At 48.1% G+C, this 24924-nt stretch overlaps 2 protein-coding genes across 4 annotated transcripts in view; both read left to right on the plus strand.

Moving 5' to 3' along the window:
* Nucleotides 1-12: 12 nt before the first annotated feature.
* LOC147008022 (kelch-like protein 10) lies at nt 13-12816 on the plus strand. 2 transcript variants are annotated; one of them, XM_085865754.1, is made up of 7 exons: nt 13-697; nt 1021-1188; nt 3482-3971; nt 6140-6541; nt 7191-7388; nt 11758-11907; nt 12226-12816. In XM_085865754.1, the coding sequence occupies exons 2-7, from the start codon at nt 1022-1024 to the stop codon at nt 12538-12540; spliced, it is 1722 nt and encodes a 573-aa protein (XP_085721880.1). In that variant the 5' UTR covers nt 13-697; nt 1021; the 3' UTR covers nt 12541-12816. The 2 variants fall into 2 exon arrangements, with proteins under 2 accessions (XP_085721880.1, XP_085721881.1); XM_085865755.1 differs by lacking the exon at nt 13-697 and having other exon boundaries at nt 704-1188; nt 3497-3971.
* Nucleotides 12817-15241: 2425 nt separating this feature from the next.
* LOC147008023 (netrin-1-like) overlaps nt 15242-24924 on the plus strand; it is a 17913-nt gene continuing 8230 nt past the window's right edge. Inside the window, exons 1-6 of one of the 2 annotated variants that reach the window (XM_085865751.1) lie at nt 15264-16403; nt 17058-17235; nt 18664-18852; nt 19010-19162; nt 20175-20252; nt 21639-23859. In XM_085865751.1, coding sequence (XP_085721877.1) covers nt 15516-16403; nt 17058-17235; nt 18664-18852; nt 19010-19162; nt 20175-20252; nt 21639-21982 — 1830 coding nt within the window. In that variant the 5' untranslated portion in view covers nt 15264-15515 and the 3' untranslated portion in view covers nt 21983-23859. Of the gene's footprint in view, nt 16404-17057; nt 17236-18663; nt 18853-19009; nt 19163-20174; nt 20253-21638; nt 23860-24924 lie in introns of those variants that run through there. The other variant, XM_085865752.1, reaches the window with a different exon arrangement.

A 24924-nucleotide genomic window follows, 5' to 3' on the forward strand; every position in this document is an offset into this window, starting at 1 on the left:
TATCTTTTCAGTTTGTGATCGAGGATCACCTTATTTAAATTGAATGTTCTATTTTGAACATGAATCGGAAAACAGGTCTGTCGTTGAACCGAACTTTGGCTCTCAATTCGTCCTGATCGCACACGTGCAGAGAGGAGTGAGATACATTTTTTTTATCTGTCTGCCTGTCTGTCAAACAAAATGTAAAATAATTCCAAACAGGAAACTTACTGTTTTTAAGGACGTCATAAAGGACACAAACAACAGGCATGAAGAACTAATGTCATGTATTAGATCGGGCGATGTAACAGACACTGGGTAAAAACGGTGGTAAAACCCAGAATTAATTTAATCATTTGCCTTTAAACTTTTGTTTAAATTGAATTATACACTTGAAGAGTGTCGAACAGAAATCGCCTTCATAATACGAACAAGAACCATGCTACAAGTCGATACGTAGCAGGTGAATAATTAATTGATGAATCTTTTTGATGAATTGATACTTTTGAAAAAAAAAAAAATCGGCGTTTCGATCGTAATAAAACCTTTAAAGAAACAAATGCACGATCGAGAATCCAAAGAACTCTCATCGTGACAAACAAGCACTTCGTTGCCAATGACGCATATAGGCATTTGTGACGTCATAATACACATTTCGTGCAGGTGGCAGAAAGAATGTTATCTTCACACAACGAGCAGCGATTCCCTCCATTCACAGGTGAGAGATGTGGGTGGGTCATTGTTTATTCATACATTGACTGCTTTTGACGTTTGCACGTGGTACACGCTTGGGACTGTGCCGTACTTGAATGAGCCCATTAAGTTCTCCAAATAGGACTATTGCAACAATTGAAACTTATTAACTCAACAGTTAGATATATTTAATTTTCCATCTTCGATGTTCGGCTGCTGATTTCTTTGCGAGTTCTAATTTTTGGAGGTATTTCGGAGGAATTGTTTTGTTGTTCTTGAACGTACACTTTGCACTCAGTCCGCCGGCTTGATGCCGTAGAGTTCTAACTCTGAATCTGTTTGTTGCAGAATGAAGGACACATCCGATGACGACGAATGCTGCGCAGGCTCCACAACAGCGGACGTTTTTAACGAGTTGCGCACGGAAGGAAAGCTCTGTGATGCTGCACTGCATGTGCAAGGAAAGGTTCTCAATGTTCACAAAAACATTCTGTGCTGTTGCAGCAATTATTTCAGGTTTGTTGAACTTGACTGTCGGGGCAATTAAATATGACATAATTTCATGAAGCCAAGGGATTTGTGGGGACAGAGGGGGGAGGTTAGGAGAGGGAGAGTAGGACAAGCATGTTATTTGATGCTCAATGGATGACTCAATCGAAGGAAGCCCTCTTATTTTGCTTTTAAAATCGTTTAATCATTCCACAAAAACAATATTTAAAGAACATTGCCATTTTCCATTTCTTACTAAAATGCGCTTCGACCAAAGTAAAACAACAAATGTTTGCTGTCGGGGTGGTGAGGCCGGTTGATCGTTGTGTATGTAATATGTAGATCGTTTCTTGCCATCAGACTCGCTGCGTATAAAATCAAAAAGACTGACGTGTGATTGTCCAGGAAAACAGTCACCGTAACCTTCACCAATGAGGGACTTTCAAAATGATGAAATCCGTCCCAGAGTGCTGGGGGCACTGCGCGGAAACACCTAAACTACGGTGTTCGGGGATCCCTGGAGTATTTCGTGTGTGTGCGAGAAAAGGATTGTTACCTAAAATGACTCACAAAGCTTCTCAGAGGCTGAAAAACAACTGGAAAGTACCTGAGAGAAATGGTTGTGCCTCTGAACAACGGAAGAGTTGGAGGACTTTCTCAGCTTGCCGAAAGGGCAGCTGCCAGTACTGCAAACTCCCGACGATGTGAGCACGTACAAGGCCCGAGTGGACGGGCGTGTGCTACCCAAACCCCTGATGGGTCGCCACCAGTGAGCGGACTTTGAACCTTGTGGGAGAGCCTCCTGTGAGCATGGCAGGTTTGGTGATTTGTTCAATGGACCACTGCAATTAGAAAGACGATGCTGTGCGTCATTACCGAGTAACGTTGAACAACTCTTCGACAGTAGAGAGGGGAATCTCAAAGTCCTTGTGAAGGGTTTCCTGAAATAGGTTACGATCACCCGGACGATGCGGAACAAATGGAAATGGAGGGATTGTGCCAAATCCAGATTTCACAGTTGAATGATGAATCTAATTGAGAATAACCAGGAACACATTTTGCCAGCCTGGCTGTCAAGATTGGGGAGCAAGGTGTGAGGATCCTTCAACACCTCTTCCTTTAAACTTACATCGCTCGTCTGATAATAATTTATTGTTATGATATGCGTGATTATTTTTCTTGTTGTTGGCATGAAGAAGATTGCTACGAAGACTCTGGTCACGCGAGTTTCATGTAGCTGTTAGGGAGAGTGGGAGAGTGGATTGGGATTGGGAGAGTAGAGAGGGCTGATAAGCATATCGGTAAAAGAATACAAAAAATGTATTACGTGTCCACTAACTGGACAGTAAATGACATAATTAATGGCAAAAGTTGCAGTGTTATCAAACAGGTCACCTTGGACTTGGAGAGAATTAAACAAAAAGTCCAGAAGCGGGACAAAGGAATACAGGCTAACACATTAGGTTATAGGTTCAACAATTAAAATTAAATAGTAGGCAAAGTAGAAGGCAAAATTATAGTTTTGTCGAAGGCAAAGTAGGCATGTATAGTAGGCAGAGTTTATATGCAAAATTATAGTAGTAGTAGGCAAATTATAGTATACAGTAGTAGGCAAAAGTACATGACTGATGTCAGTGAGACAAACAGCAAAGGTTTCTTGTAAAAAAAAATTAATATTCCCCATCATCGATGATGAGGAAATCTTGTTTAAATGTTATAATGGAACCTCGCTCGTTATGTTCGGTTTGTAAGCATTCTGTGAAGGAGGTTCCATCGTCCTTGTGACGTTGCCGAACAATGGTTTCGAACTGCGTTGCCTTCCTCGGATGATGAACCTCGCGTTCCGAGGATCCTCGTGCGTTCCGCAAGATCCATCAATGAATGGTAGTTTAAGGTGTTTGTCTGTGACTAATCACACAAAAACACACACACACACACACACACACACACACATGTAAATTAAGCTGATTGCCATGTAATTCACAGACCATCGTTCTCTCTCTCTCTGTCTCTCTCTCTCTCTCTCTCTCTCTCTCTCTCTCTCTCTCTCTCTCTCTCTCTCTCTCTCTCTCTCTCTCTCTCTCTCTGTCTCTCTCTCTCTCTCTCTCTCTCTCTCTCTCTCTCTCTCTCTCTCTCTCTCTCTCTCTCTCTCTCTCTCTCTCTCTCTCTCTCTCTCTCTCTCTCTCTCTCTCTCTCTCTCTCTCTCTCTCTCTCTCTCTCTCTCTCATTCTCTCTCTCTCTCTCTCTCTCTCTCTCTCTCTCTCTCTCTCTCTCTCTCTGTCTCTCTCTCTCTCTCTCTCTCTCTCTCACACACACACAGAGTGTTGTTCAGCAGAAGGTGGAACGGGCACGTGAGACACGAGTTCGACCTCACGGGAGTGGAACCCGAAGTGATTCATCTGCTCAGCGAGTTCTCCTACACCGGGGTCTTGCCCGTCACTGGGAATAACGTGGAAGAGCTCCTGGTCGCGGCCGACTACTACTCCATGCATGATGCGCTCACGCTCTGCTGCAGGTTCCTCAAGGATCGCATGTGCTCGGACAATTGCATCGGGATTTACAAGTTGGCGGACACGTTTGGCTGCGAGGATCTGAAGATGGCGGCGAGCAGGTTTGTGCTGAGACACTTCGTGCACGTGGCCCGTGTGAGCGACGAGTTCGTGCAGCTCCCTCTCGATGACTTGCTCCAGTTCATGGAGCGCGATGACCTGTACGTGGAGAACGAGCGGGTCGTGTTCGAGGCCGTGGAGAGGTGGATCGGACATTCCGTACACACGCGGACACCGTGCGTTGAGAAACTTCTCTCGAAGGTAAGCACTGCACCTGTAATCCATGAACATGATTGGTCCATTGCTATCACGTGCTGCCGAGTATTAGCCGTGCAGCTCGAGGTAATCCATGAACATGATTGGTCCATTGCTATCACGTGCCGAGTATTAGCCGTGCAGTTTGAGGTAATCCATGAACATGATTGGTCCATTGCTATCACGTGCCGAGTATTAGCCGTGCAGCTTGAGGTAATCCATGAACATGATTGGTCCATTGCTATCACGTGCCGAGTATGAACCGTGCAGCTTGAGGTAATCCATGAACATGATTGGTCCATTGCTATCACGTGCCGAGTTTTAGCCGTGCAGCTTGAGGTAAAAAATGAACATGATTGGTCCATTGCTATCACGTGTTGCCGAGTATGAGCCGTGCAGCTCGAGGTAATCCATGAACATGATTGGTTCATTGCTATCACGTGCTGCCGAGTATTCGCCATGCAGCTTGAGGTAATCCACGAACATGATTGGTGCAGTGTTTTATTTTTGGAGACATTCTCGAGGCTCATATAAGAACAAACACACAACGCACAATAAAGGGGGGGGCAGGAGACGGAAGGACAAACAGTGAGGAACAGACATTAGGAGATCTGTGGAAGGGAGAGGGATGGGACGGGGAATAAAAAATGGACATCACAGGGACTTTCAGGAAGGAAAGCAGGGAATTTGAAGGTGGGTTTGGGGTGGATTGACGGGGGTAGAAAAGATCGAGGATTTGGATGGGGGATGATAAGAGGTGGTGGTGAACAGCTGTTTTGAAGGCCTGGAGGGAAGAATGGGATTGAATAGAGTGAGGGAGTTTATTCCAATGGCGGGAAAAAAGAGGAATGAAAGGGTGAAGGTGAGCAGTGATTCGTGATTTTGGTAGTTTAACCAGGAGGGGGTTGTTGAGTGAAGGTGAGCAGTGATTCGTGATTTTGGGAGTTTAACCAGTAGGGGGTTGTTGAGTGAAGGTGAGCAGTGATTCGTGATTTTGGTAGTTTAACCAGCAGGGGGTTGTTGAGTGAAGGTGAGCAGTGATTCGTGATTTTGGGAGTTTAACCAGGAGGGGGTTGTTGAGTGAAGGTGAGCAGTGATTCGTGATTTTGGTAGTTTAACCAGCAGGGGGTTGTTGAGTGAAGGTGAGCAGTGATTCGTGATTTTGGGAGTTTAACCAGGAGGGGGTTGTTGAGTGAAGGTGAGCAGTGATTTGTGATTTTGGTAGTTTAACCAGTAGGGGGTTGTTGAGTGAAGGTGAGCAGTGATTCGTGATTTTGGTAGTTTAACCAGCAGGGGGTTGTTGAGTGAAGGTGAGCAGTGATTCGTGATTTTGGTAGTTTTACCATCAGGGGGTTGTTGAGTTAAGGTGAGCAGTGATTCGTGATTTTGGTAGTTTAACCAGCAGGGGGTTGTTGAGTGAAGGTGAGCAGTGATTCGTGATTTTGGGAGTTTAACCAGGAGGGGGTTGTTGAGTGAAGGTGAGCAGTGATTCGTGATTTTGGTAGTTTTACCATCAGGGGGTTGTTGAGTTAAGGTGAGCAGTGATTCGTGATTTTGGTAGTTTTACCATCAGGGGGTTGTTGAGTTAAGGTGAGCAGTGATTCGTGATTTTGGTAGTTTAACCAGCAGGGGGTTGTTGAGTGAAGGTGAGCAGTGATTCGTGATTTTGGTAGTTTTACCAGTAGGGGGTTGTTGGCGGACCTTGAGTGCCCTGTGGAAACATGGTGGGGACAAATCGCAGACAGAGCAGGGGGAGTGAGACCGGAGAGGAGACGGTAGAAGACAGAAAGACCACCGACATATGATATATTACATCCCACCACACCCTCCCGTTACCACCAGACACATATTATCATTGATAATGTTTTATGAACCCTGTAGTGTGTTGTCTTGTTGTAGAGAGTAGTGTGAGGGTGCGGTGCCCACCCAACCAACGGACGACCTCATCCTCGGCTCTCAACGGTGCGTGCCATGAGACCGGTTGCGAGAAAGCATCTTTTCGTGTGCTCGTGAATTCCTTGCGACTCACCTGGTCAGGTGGACGAGAGCCATTTTGAGTTAAATTTATCACAATGCTGTTGTTTTTTGTTCGACAAAGTAAGCTCGTTACACCTTTTTATTTTAGTTTTTCACTGATATTGTTTCTTTCTCCGCTCCTTCGTTGTTTTGCGTAGGTTCGTTTGTCCTTCCTGGACTCCAAGTACTTGATGAACACCGTCAAGTGTCACAAGTACGTGAAGGACTCATTAGAGTGCCAAAAGCTTATAATTTCAGCAATTAAGGGCATCCGTCACTTGGATCCCAGGTCGACGAACGAGGTGGCGCGCCCACGCCTCCCATCTTCCGTGCTCTTTGCCTTTGGCGGTTGGAGCGGTGCAAGCGCGACCAATGCGATGGAGTGCTACGACTCACGAGCCGGCGCCTGGGTGAACGTCCCGGTGACCGGTGAAATCCCACGTGCGTACCACGGAACCACTTACTATCGAGGGTACGTCTTCATCGTCGGCGGCTTCGACGGCTTGGAGTTCTTCAAGAGCGTACGGCGTTTCGACCCTGTGGGCGTCATCTGGCAAGAGGTTGATGAACACGATTACCATATTGCTTGTTATTACCGTTATTATTAATACTAGTGCAGGCTCGTAGGTGCGTGCCCGTACGTGTATCACGACGCAGCCGATAACGTACACAGGCCATGGAACGGAGGATCATTGAGTAGTCTTGACATGATGCTGTATAAAAACGACAATGCAGACAAGGATCAGTCGATTCCACAGAAGGAAGAATGCTTGTCTGTGTTGAGCAATTCAGTAAGTGTCCAGAGGCTATGACGTCAGGGAACGCCAGATCGTTGTGACGCACCAGGGGAGAGCGACGTGTTGTTTGGCCTGCGCAGAGCGAACGTGCCGAAGAATGGGCCCTGGATGCAAATGGCGGATAGTTTGTCGAACAGGAGCCGGTGGGTGGCAGCGAGTACGGAACACTCGGTTGACGTTGAACGAGATTGCTCTGACCTCAGCTTCGAGGCTCAGCGTGAGTAGCATGCGTCGGATGACGCAGCCATGACCGAAACCGAACTTGAAGAAACTGAAGGATGTTATTAAACAAACAAAGATGGATGAAAAAAACAAACTGTAACAAGGTGAAACGTCACAGGGTAAGCACGTGATGAATCGTGTTGATGGACAAGTAAGTCATGCACCATGATTAATAAATATGTGCCCCCAGGTTGCCCCCATGCACTCCCATCGGTGTTACGTGAGCGTCGTCGTGCTCGACAACTACCTGTATGCTCTTGGTGGCTTCGATGGCTTCACGCGCCTCAACACCGCCGAGCGCTACGAGCACGACACCAATCAGTGGACCGCCATCCCGTGCATGAATGACCAACGCAGCGATGCCGGAGCAACCGTGCACCACGGAAAGGTAGTTCGGACAGCACTCACCCTGATCGTAGCTCGTTGCACTCCACCTCTGTATGTGTGTAACCGAGTGCTTTCACACTTGGTGATGTCGATTACGGACAATTCTGGGACCTCGGGTCCCGTTTTAGTCCAAGTCGGACGCACACACTCATTTGAACATTGTTGTTGTTTTTCTTTTTTAACCTTGGTGTTGTGATTTGATTTCCAGTTGATTTGTGTGCTTTCATGACTCGTGGGATACGTTGACCAGTTATCTGTAGCACGCTTGCCATCGAGCCGGACGCTCGGGGTTTTGTCGGTTTACGCTTTGCGGGTTGGCAGGATGACCTAGACCACATGCGCACTCGCTTCGAGGTTGTCTGGCCTGGTTTCAAATCCCGAAGCAGCTCTGAACCGTCATCACGGTGTACCATCAATGATCGTTTATCCTTGACTGGATCAAAGTTAACTGAACACTACAATTATGGTGCGACACTTGCTGTGGTCGCAGCATCTCGGAGCACGCCGTCATTCGGTGGTTGAACAAACAAAGCTGGCTGTCTTGCCTGCATCGAGATTATCGGCTTTAAATATCCCACGGTCTCTTTTGAAAAGAGAGAGGCCATTGTGTGCTGGTACCGTTGCCATATTCAGGCCTTATAATGAGCACTTGTACTTGATGGGAGTGCTGGGTTGTGGATGTAGCACAGACATGATGGGCCACGTGGCCAAGTCCAGTGTTTTAATGTCCCTGAAAGTGGCAGTTTTTTTTTTGTATCCAGAGTCGAGGCTCGTGGAAGAGCTCGAACATGGAACGGATCAGGATGCAATGTAACAAAAGGAACAGCAGAAAGAGAAGGGAGGGTGGGGGAGAAGCGAGCAGCAGGGGAGACGCACAACAAGAGATGTGTGGGTGAGGATGAGGGGTAGGGGGGAATGCAAGGGGTGTATAAAATGGACACAGAAGCCAAATTTGAGGGTGGGTGTGGTGGTGGTGGTTTAACGTGTGTAGAATAGATCATGGCTTCGGATTGAGGATGATCTGAAATGGTGGTGAACAGGTGTCTTGAAGACCTGGAGAGAAGAATGAGATTGAAGAGAATGTGGAAGTTGGTTCCACAGGTGGGAAACAAATGAGTGGAGGTGAGCAAAAGGGTGTTGGTGGTGGACCATGTGCGCCCTACAGATACCTTTGGGCGGAGGGGAGCAAAGCACAGATCGGGCAGAGAGTGCGAGACCAGAAAGGAGGTGGAAGAAGACAGAGAGACCACCAATGTGTCGCCGATAGCAAAGTCGTCGGCTCATCGACTCAGAGTCATCACGGGAGATTCCAGTGATCTTGAAACCCTTGGTGTCCAGGGCATCAAGGTGAGCAAGTTGTGAGGTACTGGTGCCAGCCCAGAGAGGAGAACAGTACTCCGTTATCAAGTTGTGGACGAAAGCCTTGCAGGTGGATAAGAGTTCAGGTGTGCCAAGGAGGGACTTCGCACGATGGAGAATGCCAAATCGGTGACTGCGTTTGGAGGCCACCTTCCAGATGTGATTGTTAAGAAAGGTTTCATGTAAAATTTCAATCGTCTCATTGACCAACTTCTATATTCTCATCCAAACTCTCTCTTCCTCATATGTGGTGACATCATTTGTCATCATGCCAGTTGGCTAGGTGTGGGGACCTCTCTCACCTGTCATGGCACTTCAGCAAAAGATTTCTGCGACTCATTGGGACTGACTCAATCGGTCAATTTCCCGACCCGGATCTCAACAAATGGAACTCCATCTCTTCTGGATCTGATTTTGACAAATTTCCTTGAAAATATCTGCTGTTCTGCCTCCCCTCTAATCGGTTTTTCTGACCACGTCCTTGTCAATGTGGACATCTCTCTGGCTGTTATCAGAGAACCACCTCACCACCGTCGAGTCTGGCATTTCACTCCAGCCGACTGTCAGGGTCTCCAACCAGCCATCAAACTTATAGACTGGTCTCCTATCACTACTTTCTCCAACATCAACTCATCCTGGGAATTCTTTCAAAGAAACTTGCTCTCCCTCTCATGCACAGATTTATCCCCTCTCGTCTTCAGTTGTCCGACCCTTTCTCCCGACCATGGTTCACTGAAGCTTGTGGCGAGGCAGTTGTCCGGAAACAACTTGCCTTTGCCTCATGGAAAGCAAACCCAACTGAGGGTAATCTCAGTTCCTTCCATAAAGCTCGGAACAAGTGTGTATCTACCGTCAGGAGAGCCAGAAAACAACATCTTTCTCATCTCAAGTCCGAACTTTCAAATCTCTCTCCCTCCTCCAAATCCTGGTGGCGTCTAATCAAATCTGTTTCTGGCGTATGTTCCCCCTCCATCCCCCCCCCTAACCTCAAATGGCCGCACTGCTGATACCACACGTGAAAAGGCTGAATGCCTAAACTCGGTGTTTGCGTCGAAATATTTTGTCCAAAACCCATCGCTTTCTCTACCCACCTTACCCAGGTACACCCAACTGTCCCTGGACTCTATGTCCATTTTTCCTGACAAGGTGGAGAGCTTGCTGTCAAACCTCGACTCATTCTGCAACCGGTCCAGACGGCATCAGCCCACGTGTCCTAAAAACCTACTCTTCTGCTGTTGCTCACCCTCTCTCTGTTCTATTCACCCTCTCATTTGCTCAAGGTCATCTGTCCTCTGCTTGGAAATCAGCAAAGATTACTGCTCTGCATAAAAAAGGTGCAAAAAAAGATCCCTGCAACTACAGATGGATCAGTCTTCTGCCAATCATCAGCAAGGTTGTGGAATCCATCATCGCTTCAGACATTAAATCCTTCCACTTCAACAATGGCTTGATTTCCGATCTTCAATTTGGTTTCAGACCAGGTCACTCCACCCTGGATATGCTGCTTCTGCTCTCCCAACAATGGATGGAAGTCCTCAATGCCAGACCTTAAATCAGAGCCATATCCCGAGACATATCATGTGCTTTTGACAGGGTCTGGCACCCTGCCCTGCTCACCAAACTCTCTTCCTATGGTATCCAAGGCCATCTCCACTCATGGTTCGCAGACTTCCTCTCCTGTCACAGTCAACGTGTGGCCCTAAATGGAGTTCTTTCATCCCCTCTTCCTGTGCAGGCTGGAGTTCCTCAAGGTAGCGTTCTGGGCCCTGTTCTTTTTCTGGTTTTCATCAATGATCTCTCCGACTCTGGAAAATCCTCTTTATCTCTTTGCTGATGACTCCACCCTCTGCCATACCATCTGTCATCACTCAGACCGGCAAGCAGCAGCTTCTTCGCTCACTGCAGATCTGGGGAAAACCACAAACTGGTCCAACACGTGGAACATGTCTTTCAATCCGGACAAATCTCATACTCTCACGATGTCTCTTCGAAAGGACCATTTAGAAACCCCCCCCCATCCCCTTTCTCAACAATCCTCTGGAAGAAGTCCTTTCTTTCAAGCTTCTGGATCTCACTATCTGCCATGATCTTTCCTGGGAAAGCCACATTTCAAACCTCGCCTCCAAAGCCAGTCGCCGACAGGGAATCCTCCGTCGTGCAAATTCCTTCCTCAGCCCACCTGAGCTCCTGACCACTTACAAAGCTTTCGTCTGCAGCCTGATGGAGTACTGCTCTCCCCTCTGGGCTGGTGCTCCTGTCTCTCACCTTTCTCGGCTTCACGCTGTGGAAACCAAGGCACTGAGGATCATCGGCATCTCCCGCGATGACGCTGAGTCTTTGGGCCTCTCACTCTCACCGCAGGCAGGTCGGTGGTATTTCTGTCTTCTACCGTCTCCTCTCCAGTCTCGCCCCCCCCTTCTGTCTCTGCGATTTGTCCCCTCCACATTTCCGCAGGGTGCTCAAGGTCCACCAACAATCCCCTTCTGTTAAAACTACCAAAATCATGAATCACTGCTCACCTTCACTCTTTCATTCCTCTTTTTTCCTGCCATTGGAATAAACTCCCACACTCTATTCAATTCCATTCTTCCCTCCAGGCCTTCAAAACAGCTGTTCACCACCACCTCTTATCATCCCCCATCCAAATCCTCGATCTTTTTTCCCCCGATAATCCACCCAAGCCCACCTCCTTCAAATAACCTGCTTTCCTTCCTGAAAGTCCCTGTGATGTCCATCTTGTATTCCTCATGTTCCCCAGCCCATCCCTCTCCCTTCCACAGATCTAATGTCTCTGTTCCCAACTGTTTTGTCCTTCCCAATCCCGCCCCTCTTGTCTCATGCCCCCCTTGCTGTGCGTTGTTTGTTCGCTCTTCTACGAGCCTCGACAACGTATACAAAAAAATATATATATATAATTTTTTTTTTTAATTTCCTTTCTCTTCTCATCATGAAGCCTTCATAATTTGCTTTGTCCATGTTTCTGTGAGTAAATCAGTCACGTCATGTTACAGATCTTCATCTGTGGAGGGTTCAATGGGAGCGAATGCCTCTCAACGGCGGAATGCTTCACACCACAAACAAATCAATGGAGCGCAATGGCGTCCATGAACTGTTGTCGCAGTGGTGTTGGTGTCATCGCATGCGGAGGCCTCGTCTACGTGGTGAGATTGCACATGACAAACATCACACCGACCGGCTCACAGTCAGCCCTCCTCTCATTCAGAGGGTCAAGACAGGGAGACATAACATTTGTATCAATGCAATCCTGAAAAATGATTCCCACTGATCGAGCAGTTTGTCTATTGCGAGATGTCAGCTGCGATGGCAATGAAGGAAGAGGAGATGCAATGCCAGTTTGCTTGGTTCCTACAAGGTTGTGGCTTTGATTCCATACATATGGCATCTTGATACCATACGTACCGCAGGCCGAATGGGATTCCGTACACCTTACATATGGTTTGATGTTTATGTGCACACAGGTTGGAGGGTTCGATGGTGTGAACAGACAAGGCACAGTTGAGGTTTATCATGAGGATGTGAACTCGTGGTCATTGGTGCCCAGTATGTTCAACCCTCGCAGCAACTTTGGACTCGAGGTGGTGGACGACGTCATTGTGGTCGCTGGCGGGTTAAATGGCTATAGGACCACGTGCAATGTTGAAGGTTACGACTACAAGTCAAGGAGGTGGCACCATCTGATGGAGATGGCCGTGAACCGCAGTGGGCTGAGCTGCTGTGTCGCGGACGACTTGCCCAATGTGGACGTGTACGCGGCTCCGAGAGGCTTCCGATGATCGCCTGTCACAAGACAACATGGTCTCAAGGCTTCTCTGTCAATGTCACAACAAACTTGATTTTCAACAAACACGTGTCAACACCGTATTGTTGTCAAAAATCTGTACAATGGGTGAGCAATTTTATCAAGGACTATTCAAAAAGATTGTGAGAATTTAATTAGGAGAATAAAGTTTACCTTTTACCTGTCCAAATAGTTAGTACTGATTATGTGGTGTTCGTGTCTCAAATGTATCGTCAATGACTGACCGGAATAAATGATTTCTCAATCAAAACATGAGATCTGTGGAAGTGAGAAGGATGGGGCGGGGTACACGGGGTAAACAAGATGGACACTACAGGGACTTTCAGGTCCTTACACTACACGGACTTTCAGGTCCTTTCACCACAGGGACTTTCAGGAAGGAAAGCAGGGAATTTGAAGGAGGTGGGTTTGGAGTGGATTGATGGGGGAAGAAAACATCATGGTTTTCGATGGGGGAAGATAGATGGTGGTAAACAGCTCTTTTTGAAGACCTGGAGGCAAGAATGGGATTGAAGAGAGTGTGGGAGTTTGTTCCAATGGTGGGAAAAAAGAAGAATGAAAGGACTCCTCCACTCATGAGACTCCCTCACGGAGAGAATCTGGTGAGCAGGATCAGCGTCAGGAAAACGAGCCAGGTGTCCATACAGCCAGAGCTGACGCTCATCGACTACGCAGGCAACATATCTCATCTGAGTCTCTCAGCAACCACTCCTTGGACACAAAGGCCAAGGATTCTTCGAAGAGACCTGGTACCGAAGGAGTTAAGTCTCCGTCTCAGATCCCTGGTCAGAGAACAAATCTCACATCCGTACTGGCACATTTAAATGTGCCAGTGATATGGTGCCGTCCGGAATTGTGGCTGCGAATGCGATGACCTCTGACCACCACCTCCGACCTGAATGACCTCAATAAACCAAGGAACTGGCTGCAGTCTCATTTTCTTGATGTTCTCCCACAGAGTGTGCAGGAAGAGTTCATCGTCCGGCTTGGGAGGAACAATACCAAGAAAGACATCAGAGACGATTCCCTGTGTGGGGACAATGTGCAGCCATATTTGTTCCATGTCGATATCGTTTCCGGTACCCATAGTAACCGGAAGATGTAAATGTGTTGGAGCTCGGGTTTCCAGTACCCATGGTAACCGGAAGATGTAAATGTGTTGGAGCTCGGGTTTCAGGTACCCATGTAACTTGCCTGGGTGTCGGTACCTCTCTCACCGGCCACGGCACGTCAGCAATGGACTTCTGCGACTCCACAGGACTGACTCAATCTGTGAAATTTCCAACCAGGATTTCTCCCAAAGGCAAATCCTCCCTTCTGGACTTGGTGATGATCAAATTCCCTGCAAATGTCTCCTGCTCTCCCTCTGAGACTTCATGTGATCATGAGCTTATGAAAGTCAACATATCTTTGGCGATTCTCAGAGAGTTTCCTCAACGCCGGCGAGTCTGGCATCTCACTGAAGCAGGTAGGCAGGGACTGCAAGCAGCCATCCCTCTTCAGGACTGGTCTCCAATATCTCCTGCCACTGATGTTAACTCAGCCTGGGAATTCTTCTACAGAAACCTGCTCTCTCTCTCTCTCTCTCTCTCTCTCTCTCTCTCTCTCTCTCTCTCTCTCTCTCTCTCTCTCTCTCTCTCTCTCTCTCTCTCTCTCTCTCTCTCTCTCTCTCTCTCTCTCTCATGCACAGGTTCCTTCCCTCTTGTCTTCAGCTATCCTACCACTCTTCCGACCCATGGGTACACGGAATCTTGTGGTGGTGAGGCAGTTGATCTGAAACAATTTGCCGTCTCTTCCTGGAAGACAACGCTGACCGAAGGCATTGTCAGATCTTTCCAAAAAAGTCCACAAGTTTCTTCACTCTCGGGGGGGGCGGGGGGGGAGCCAGAAAATAACATCTGTTAAACCTCAAGAATGAACTTTCAAACCTGTCTCCTCTAAAACCTGGTGGTGCCTTGTTCAGTCTTTCTCTGGTGTCTGCTCCCCTTCAATCCCTTCCTTCTCTTCAAATGACACCCGAGCCGACTCCGCTTGTGAGAAGGCTGAATGACTCAATTCTGTGTTTGTTTCCAAATTTGTTTGGAAAATTTGTTTCTGTGTTTGTTTGCCCACCATTCCCCGTTATATCCAACTACTCATGGACTCTGTGTCTTTTACACCTGAGAAGGTGGAGAAGGTTCTTTCAATCCTCAACTCTGACTCTGCAACTGGACCGGACGGCATCAGCCCACATGTCCTAAAAAACCTACTCCTCCACTCTTGCACATCCTTGCCCTGTCGTTTGCGCTCGGTTATCTTCAATCTCCTTGGAAATCCGACAACATCACTGCCATACAAAAGGGTGCAAAAACTGATCCCCTCAACTACAGACCTATCAGCTTACTCCCAATCATCACCCATGGTCATCGAATCCATCGTCGCAGGTGATATGAAATCCTTCCATTTTTTTTTTCAACAGCTTCATCTCAGATCATCAATTTTTGGGACTTTTACTGGGAATCTATATTAACCCCCAAGGAGTCATTGAGGAAGAAGAAGAAATAAAATAATTTATTTATAAACTCCGTCGACTTTTACTGGGAATCTATATTAACCCCGGAGGAGTCTTTGATGAAGAAGAAGATTTAAATAATTTATTTATAAATTCCATCGAACTGACGAATGGGAACGTTGTCTGTTTGACTGTGGGCGTGTCTTCAGTAGGGGGCGGGACCACAACAAGCCCGTCATCGTCACGTGATTTCCTTTTGTTGTGATACTCGTTTGTTCCCGCCAAAAACAAGAAGTCGAGCACCTGGTTCCGCCGGACACGCGGTGAGAGATTGGAAAGCGGGAAGGGCTATTGGACCGTCCGTGGCGTGGGAAGCTTTGACGGCTTGTGGGACCCAGCCCGGGGTCTCCGGGGTAGTAAGACCCCAATCGGGTTTAATCTTTATCATAATAACGATCATGGAAACGGTGCGGTTCGGGATTATCGCCATTTTGTGCGCCACGTCGTGTCCCTCCCTGTTCGCCGCACTTCCAGAGCCTCCTCGCTCCGTGTACGGGTCGTGCTCCTTGCACGTGGACTTCCCCCCACTTGTGCCTACCGCCTCCATCCCCTGCTACGACGAAGCGCTGAACCCTCGCTGCTGTGCCCCAGGCTGGAAGAACGTGGCGTCCGGTCGGACAGTGATCGCGAGCAGCACTTGCGGGACCCCCCGCGAGTGGTTCTGTGGTCGTGAGAAGACCCTCGAGCCGTTGAACCCGAGCGACCACGAGTCGATGATCGACGACGACGATAGCGACGACGACAAGATCGTCTGCGAGTGGTGCGACGCCGAAGACCCCAAAAAGTCCCACCCAGCGGTCCATTTGAACGACCCGTCCAACGTGACCCGGTGGCAGTCATCGAAGGACCACAAGGTCGTCTGGCTGATCTTGTCTCTGGGTAAAAGCTTTGAGATCACGTCCGTGAGTCTCCATTTCTTTCCTCCGACGCCCGAGGCCACGGCGATCTACAGGTCCTCGGATTTTGGGAAGACCTGGCGGCCCCTTCGGTTCTACTCAACGGACTGTTTGGGATTTTACGGACGTTCGAGTAAGACCGTCGTGAGCGGAACCAACGAGCAGGAGGTCCTGTGCTCAAATCCCGGGCCGCGACTCTTCCGCGGAGGAACCATCAAGTTTAGCACGCTGGAGGGACGACCCTCGGGACACAATTTCGAGGCGAGTCCCTCCCTGCAGGACTGGGTCACCGCCACTGACGTGTGTGTGGTCTTCGAAAGGGGACACCCTGGCCGGACGTCTCCTGCCAAACACAAACACTCAACTTTCTTCTCAGTGGCAGATTTCCAGGTGCGTTTCCTCTTCCATTGCGACAGTTGTCAGCTCACCTGGACTTTAGCAGGTGAGCTGATGCGACCACAACTAGACCACGAGCTTCATCACCCTCGATGTACCAAAGTTTGTTCACGAAATTTAAAAAAAATTCAGGCTTTCAGTGACTGTTGCGCCTCATCCGGGTGAGCTTCAGGACGGGAGTTCCTAACTTTTTTTTAAACCCAACGATCATAAACTGAGCCGGCTGTCTTACCTGTTTGCAGTGAAGGTTTCCAAGCGTTGTTGTTTTTATTTATTTATCACAAACAGCCAGAGGTGGTTGTTGTTCAGGGTTTGTTGTGCAATGAGCACGTCCCTCATGATGGGCTCATCCATCAACACTCAACAGCACATCACTCGTTTTGGGATCATCAGTATCTCTCAAACCCACAAGCACACTCGATAACGAGAACGGCACTCGGTAGAGCGCCTGCCAACTTGATAGCTCGCCGACTCTTCGCGAAGGATGTATTTATTTAAATATTTTTTTTCCTCTTCCTCAAGGTAGTGAGTGAGTGAGTCCGTCCAGACATATTTATTGATATCCCCCGCCATGCTGTTTGTTTGTTGTTGTTTTTTCCCGCCATTTATTGATCATATTGTTGATGGACGTTTGTGACCCTCGTGTAGGTGGAAGGTCGATGTAAATGTAACGGGCACGCATCGATCTGCGTGACCCGCACGGACGGACGGCTCGAGTGCGAGTGCGAGCACAACACGGCGGGGGCCGACTGCGAGCGCTGCCGAGATCTCTACCATGACCGAGCGTGGCAGCGCGCGACCCCGCACCACTCACACGAGTGCATCAGTGAGACGAGCCGCTGTGCTTGTGATTTCAGTTTGAGAATTTGTCATTCGATGTTTGTGTGCGTCGTGCTGTGCTGTGAATGTGCTCACTGGAGCACGTTCCTCCGCCAGGCGGAACGGTTTACGTTTTGTGTCCCACTGATGGATTGTGTCTGGATCCCCGGGGGTGATGGGGGGCAAAAACAGCCCGGACAGACACACTAGTAATGGTGTGGATACAGTGACAGTGAAAAATCCAACATGGCCGCCAAACCTTTCGACCAATCAGGTTTGTTGGAGATCACGTGACCTGTAACAACCCTTGGAAGTTTTCAGGTTGTCGGTGGAGACTGGAGAGTCTCTGAGAAAAACTTCTCGCAAAATGTGGGGAAATAAAAATCTACATTAATAAATGTCACCGTTTGGCCCCTCAGGGTAACATCCTTCATGTTGATGAGGTGGGGTTGGTTGTTCACCTCCAGGTGAGATCTTCGTCCTCACTTTATGGTCGCCCTTCAAATGCCTGAATCACTGAAATGTCCGTGCACTCCTCAACTGTCTGTGCACCCCTCGACTGTCTGTGCACCCCTCGACTGTCTGTGCACCCTTAGACTGTCTGTGCACCCCTCGACTGTCTGTGCACCCTTAGACTGTCTGTGCACCCTTAGACTGTCTGTGCACCCTTAGACTGTCTGTGCACCCCTCGACTGTCTGTGCACCCTTAGACTGTCTGTGCACCCCTCGACTGTCTGTGCACCCTTAGACTCTCTGTGCACCCCTCGACTGTCTGTGCACCCTTAGACTCTCTGTGCACCCCTCGACTGTCTGTGCACCCTTAGACTGTCTGTGCACCCCTCGAGTGTCTGTGCACCCTAAGACTCTCTGTGCACCCCTCGACTGTCTGTGCACCCTTAGACTGTCTGTGCACCCCTCGACTGTCTGTGCACCCTTAGACTGTCTGTGCACCCCTCGACTGTCTGTGCACCCTTAGACTGTCTGTGCACCCCTCAACTGTCCGTGCACCCCTCGACTGTCCGTGCACCCCTCGACTGTGTGTGCACCCTTAGACTGTCTGTGCACCCCTCGACTGTCTGTGCACCCTTAGACTGTCTGTGCACCCCTCGACTGTGTGTGCACCCTTAGACTGTCTGTGCACCCCTCGACTGTGTGTGCACCCTTAGACTGTCTGTGCACCCCTCGACTGTCTGTGCACCCTTAGACTGTCTGTGCACCCCTCGACTGTCTGTGCACCCTTCGACTGTCTGTGCACCCCTCGACTGTCTGTGTACCCTCCACTGTCTGTGCACCCCTCGACTCGTCCTTGCACTCCACGAGTCTTCCGTGCACACCTCACACCTTCCGTGCACACCTCCCCTGCAGGTACAACCCTTATTGTTCCCCTGGTGTTCTTCTCATTGTATTTTTACAATTCTCTTTTCACCTCGTCCAGAATGCAACTGCAACGCGCACGCCCGCAGGTGCGAGTTCAACCCCTCGTTTTTCCACCTGTCCGGACAACGCAGCGGTGGTTGGTGCATCGGTTGCCGACACAACACGTTCGGATCGAGGTGTCACCTGTGTGTCGAAGGGTTTTACCGAGACGTCCACCTGGAGATAAGTCACCGCAAAGCCTGCAAGCGTGAGTACCCTCTTGTTTGGGGATCTGGGGAAAAGACCCCTCTGTCCCAGAAATGATGCAACCAGCGGGTGGAATTCGTGAATGAATCCGTTGTAACGTGTACTCCCTCGAAGGAGCAGTGGAAATCCGAGGATGTTGCCTCTGTGTTCCTCGGTAGCCTGTGCCTGCAATCCCATCGGATCAATATCCCTGAACTGCAACCGACAGACCGGGCGATGCTTGTGCAAAAATGAATTTGAGGGTCTCGAGTGCGATCGTCCTGCGAAGGGTTATCAACACCACTACCGTCCAGCTACCACTCCCTACACCCGTACGTACTCCCTACACCCGTACGTACTCCCTACACCCGTACGTACTCCCTACACCCGTACGTACTCCCTACACCCGTACGTACTCCCTACACCCGTACGTACTCCCTACACCCGTACGTACTCCCTACACCCGTACGTACTCCCTACACCCGTACGTACTCCGAGTGGTGAATGTTGAAAATTGAGGTTATTTATGGATCATTTCCCCATCATGTCTGACATTGTATTTACCTACTTGTCACATGTCTGTGGTTCTGTGAAATGCTTTGTACCGCAGTTACAATGTCTGTTTAGTAATGTATAATCACCTTGAATGACTAACAGTTATTGAGTAAGCAATCAAGTTGCATTGCCTGGTTTAGCAAACTTTAAACACGGCTTAAGGTTGTGGACCTACTGGTTGGTAGGTACAGCTTAAGGTTGTGGACCTACTGCTTGGTAGGTACAGCTTGACGTTGTGGACCCACTGCTTGGTGGACACAGCTTAAGGTTGTGGATCCACTGCTTGGTAGATACAGCTTAAGGTTGTGGACCCACTGCTTGGTCGACACAGCTTAAGGTTGTGGACCCACTGCTTGGTCGACACAGCTTAAGGTTGTGGACAAACTGCTTGGTTGATACAGCTTAAGGTTGTGGACCCACTGCTTGGTAGATACAGCTTAAGATTGTGGACCTTAAGCTCAGTTGCGAATTGTGAATCTAGGGGACTTAAGGTTGTGAATCTAGGGGACTCAGTGGAATTGTGGTTGGAGTATTCCTTCTGAGTCTGGGGGGTCGGCGGTTCAAAGCAAACAGCTCGGCGGTTCTGCTCTCTCAGGAATTCCAGATGTTTCTGATTGGATCGAGTCTGAGAGCGACAGCACCACCCGTGGGTTCTCCACTGCACCACTGAAGTTTCATCATTCAGTATCCGCATCGTCGATTTCTTCGTCATAATTACAACCGTCATCATCTTCGTCATCCACGTTCCCCACGTACCTCTCTGATATGTACGTGTGTGCTCTCTTGCAGACAACTGCAGTGCATACTGCACGCCGCAGAATACCTTCATGACGATGGGCTTGGAAGAGTTTTGCAAGAGAGATATCGGTAAGTAACGGGGTATACTCTTTAATGTAGGACCGGAGGAGACACCTTGTCCACTCATCTATTGGGGGGAGTCCACCCCATGTTGATGAAGAGTGAGCGAGAAACGTGGCCGTGGATTGATTCCTTTCCCTGCAGAGGATGTACCGCACTCTTTACAGAGTTTTACAGAACACATCACAAACACTCGGTGAGGCTGAAACAAAATAAATAAAAGATTTATAGATTTGATGAAGTGGTTCTTGGCAAGGGTTACACCGTGTGGTTTGCCATTGCCTTCCCAACAGCAGTTAAGGAAGGAATTTGGAATTTGTGCAGGGTGCAGGCGATAGCTTGCCTACTCTTCACGAATGACACCATTTACCCGCCGATCGCATTACGTGCCTTCTGGTTGAACGGTTTGCATTCTCAGGAAACAATCGTCTTGGGTGGCAGACAGACGGATGTTCTTTGCGGATTATGCGGTTTAACCGGGCGAGACATAAGCCGCAGCCGATGCTCACCATGACAGTGAGGAGGTACGATTGATGTATAAACGACACATTCCTCCGGCACACACGTCGATCTACCGGGCGGCCATATGGCAACGGAGTTTCGTCAATTCGCTAGATATTCCGAACCCCAGTCAAGGGCACGGATGGCCAACGAGTGAAGATGGCAGCCTTGTTATCCAGTGGATGACAGGATCTGCCGCTCCCGAAGTTGTTGTCAGTTTGACGTCGTGCAAGGGGCGCTCGCTCTTGTCGGCCAATTGACTGCTCGTGTATCATTAACGGCCTGAAATGTACAGCGGCGTGCAAGTAGCACACTTGCTCAAACATGGCCAGTGATGATGAGGAGCCAGAGCATGACCATAAGGACTCGTCAGACAGAGATGACGAATGAAAAAAAAAAGGTGTTTAGCTACTCTTTCGAGATGTCCATCACATTTAAGAAGAAATTCCTGCAGATATATCAACCTCGGTGGAAAATACAGTGGCTTTCAGTCCGCCTTTTCTGGTCGTCAACTCCAAAATATCGATGGCTGCCTCATGGACTTCCAAGGATTAACAAGCAGTGTGTATGCGATACGTGCAGTCGTATCGGTCGGTCAACTCTTTTTAGCAATTCCAGGCCACCCTTTTGGGAAGGCAATCCATCCATGGACGCGTTTCTGGCTCAACGGCGACAGGCATGGGAGTGGGCTTCCCCCAATTGTTGAGTTAGCCAGCTGTACAGCCGCAGCAAAAAACACCAGTCATGTGATATGAGGGTTCACGGTCACCATCCCAGTGAAGAGGTACGATTCAATATATTTAAGAGCACGTGGTATAGTTTTCCAGGTGAATCGCTCCGGAGCACTCAGAGGCCTCTGCTGTGCGTGCGTGTGCGCGTGCTGGTGTTTTGCAGCGGTGAAGTTGAAAGTGCTTGATGAGGATTCGAATGCCGATTGGACCCGCTACGATGTGCTTCTGCTGGATGTGTTTGCACACCATGGGAGAAGTCTGCGATGTGGTTTGCGCTCGTCTATCTTTTTTCTGAACAGACAGTTGGTGTGCTCTTGTCCTGTGCCTCTGCGCCGTGGAAACAGGTACTTAGTCGTGGGTAGCGAGGCCAGGCCAAACAATTCGGCATCGAATTCAATTGAATTGGGCATCGACACGGTGGTTCTGCCTTGGGATGTGAAATGGCAGAGACGCCTAGAAAGGTTCAAGTACATCAGACAGTCGGGAGGATGTGCCAAGAAGGAGTAGACGATTTGACAAGACCGAAGTTAGTTTGTAGCGGCGTAGTTCGTCTCCATCGGTTGTTATTAAATTAAAATGTATTTTTTTGTTCCCTGAATCGATACCTTTTGTAGACGATCGACACACGGATTAAAAATGTCCGATGAACAAGATTAGATATGAAAGTTCCAAAACACAGCAAAGTGTTACAACTCGTTATATTACTGTACCGTCACCTCTTTAAAGGTCCCACTTTCTTTTGGTTGTCGGCTATTGGGGGAAGTTTGGCTAAGTCTTTCATGAACCGGTTGGCCAGGCTTGACTTGTTTGTTTATTGACTTGTTTGCTCATCGGATCTTGTTGCGCTCGTTCGGGATTCGAACCGAATGTTACGTCCGTCGGGATCGTTGTTGGCAAGAAAGTCTCTGAATTAACGACCATGATCATGTTATTACTCTGATTATTATCATCATCACGGGAATGATTGTATGAATTTTATAAACTTGTTAATTTCACTGTTTGTACCTTTGTCAAAAATATCACTCCGTTTGGAAAGGGAACTTGTGTTGGAAACTATTTGATTGTAAGAGGTTTTATGATAAGTATCGTCGTGTCAGAGGTCCAGATAATGCGGAGCTCCGTGCCGGAGTTCTCTGATCCTCCCGTACCCATTGAATGTCCAAATGGTCTCCGAATTCACTGCGTTCAGAATTAACAAGTTATGATCCCCCAAGGATCCCCCCCCCACAAATAAACAAAATTTGGTGGTTGGTCCGTGTGTGTGTGTGTGTGTGTGTGTGTGTGTGTGTGTGTGTGTGTGTGTGTGTGTGTGTGTGTGTGTGTGTGTGTGTGTGTGTGTGAAGGTAAAAGGAGAGAAGATGTTTCTTACAATTAAAATTATTTTTACCCCCACGAAGCGTAAAGCGGAGTGAAACAATTGGTTTATGTCCGTCTGTCCACCCGTCTGTCTTATCAGTTTACGATCGACGAGGAACTTATTTAAATCGCATGTTATATTTGGAACATGTATCGGAACATGAATTGGAACATGAATTGGAACATGAATCAGAACATGAATCGGAACATGTATCGGAACATGAAATCGGAACATGAATTGGAACATGAATTGGAACATGTATCGGAACAGGAATTGGAACATGAATTGGAACATGAATTGGAACATGTATCGGAACAGGAATTGGAACATGTATCGGAACATGAAATCGGAACATGAATTGGAACATGAATTGGAACATGTATCGGAACAGGAATTGGAACATGAATTGGAACATGTATCGGAACAGGAATTGGAACATGAATTGGAACATGAATTGGAACATGTATCGGAACATGAATCGGAACATGAATTGGAACATGTATCGGAACATGAAATCGGAACATGATCGGAACATGAATCGGAACATGTATCGGAACATGAAATCGGAACATGAATTGGAACATGAATTGGAACATGTATCGGAACAGGAATTAGAACATGAATTGGAACATGTATTGGAACAGGAATCGGAACATGAATCGGAACATGTATCGGAACATGAATCGGAACATGTATCGGAACATGAATTGAAACATGAATTGGAACAAGGATTGAAACATGAATTGAAACATGTATCGGAACATGAATCGGAACATGAATTGGACATGAATCGGAACATGAATCGGAACATGAATTGGAACATGAAATGGAACATGAATCGGAAGATAAGTCTTGTGTTTCACTTCACCTCGGCTCTGAATTCAACCCGACCGCACATGTGCAGAGAGGATTGAGATGATATCTCCACTCTCTCCACCTGTCTGGCAGTGAAACAAAATTTAAAATAATTCCAAATAGGAAACTTACTTTTTTAATGACATCATAAAGAACACACACAACGTAGTCGAGCCCATATGTGCCATTTGGGGGAAGAATCGTGCACTTTTGAGTACAAATTATCCTTTTGCACACAACTATTTTCAACTTTGCTCTTTCCTATAACATCAGGAAACACGTTGTCTGGCCCATGAAAGCACCGGTGAAATTGATCAGTAACCATGGCAACTATTTTTTCTGTTTAAAACAAAATTATTAATAAAAACCTTATTACTCTCACCAGAGGAGAGGGTATTGCATTTGGGTCCATTTGTCTGTCTGTCTGTTTGTTTGTTTGTTTGTCTGTCTGTTTGTTGTCCACCGCTCCGAACAAATTCCACATCCAGGTGATGCATGACGGCATCGCTGGGCATCGCTTCGCTGATGGGAATACTAAAGGGAGAGGGGGAGAAAAAGAGGGAGAAAGGGGTGGGGGAGAGAGAGGGGGTGAGTGAAGAGGTGGAGGAGAGAGAGGAGGGAGGGGGTGTGAGGAGGGGTGGTGGAAGGGAAGACAGTGTGAGGTGAGAGGAAGGGAAGTCAGACATGTGGTGGAGCGTTAATTACGATTCATAGCGTCTCATCAAAATGATTCTGCATCGACGAACAGTGAAGATGGAAACAAAATAATGTCTAAAATCCATTTTCTACCGGTCATACTATAAGCACGGCCCAGAGACAAACTCCCGTCTGAAGACAAACTCCTGTCCAGACAAGTCTGGAGACATACACTGTCTGGACACATCCGGAGACAAACACCGTCCACAAATAACCACCGTCCGGATATGTCCAGAGAGAGAGAGAGAGCGAGAGAGAGGGGTGGGGGATAGGGGAGAGTGAGAGAGGTGTGGGAGGAGTGTGCTGTACTGTAATGGGAGGGGGTAGAGCAAGGATGGGACAAAAAGAGAGAGAGAGAGAGGTGTGGGGGGAGAGTGAGAGAGGTGTGGGAGGAGTGTACTGTACTGTAATGGGAGGGGGTAGAGCAAGGATGGGACAAAAAGAGAGAGAGAGGTGTGGGGGTTGGGGAGTTAGCAGAGAGAATATGTTATGCTTTATGAACAACTCACACACAAACGTTGCATTTATATGGATATTTCAG

Source organism: Eptatretus burgeri, chromosome 22 (genome assembly GCF_056783735.1).
Source record: "Eptatretus burgeri isolate ZD-2024b chromosome 22, Ebu_testis_v1, whole genome shotgun sequence".
NCBI classification, from domain to species: domain Eukaryota; kingdom Metazoa; phylum Chordata; class Myxini; order Myxiniformes; family Myxinidae; genus Eptatretus; species Eptatretus burgeri.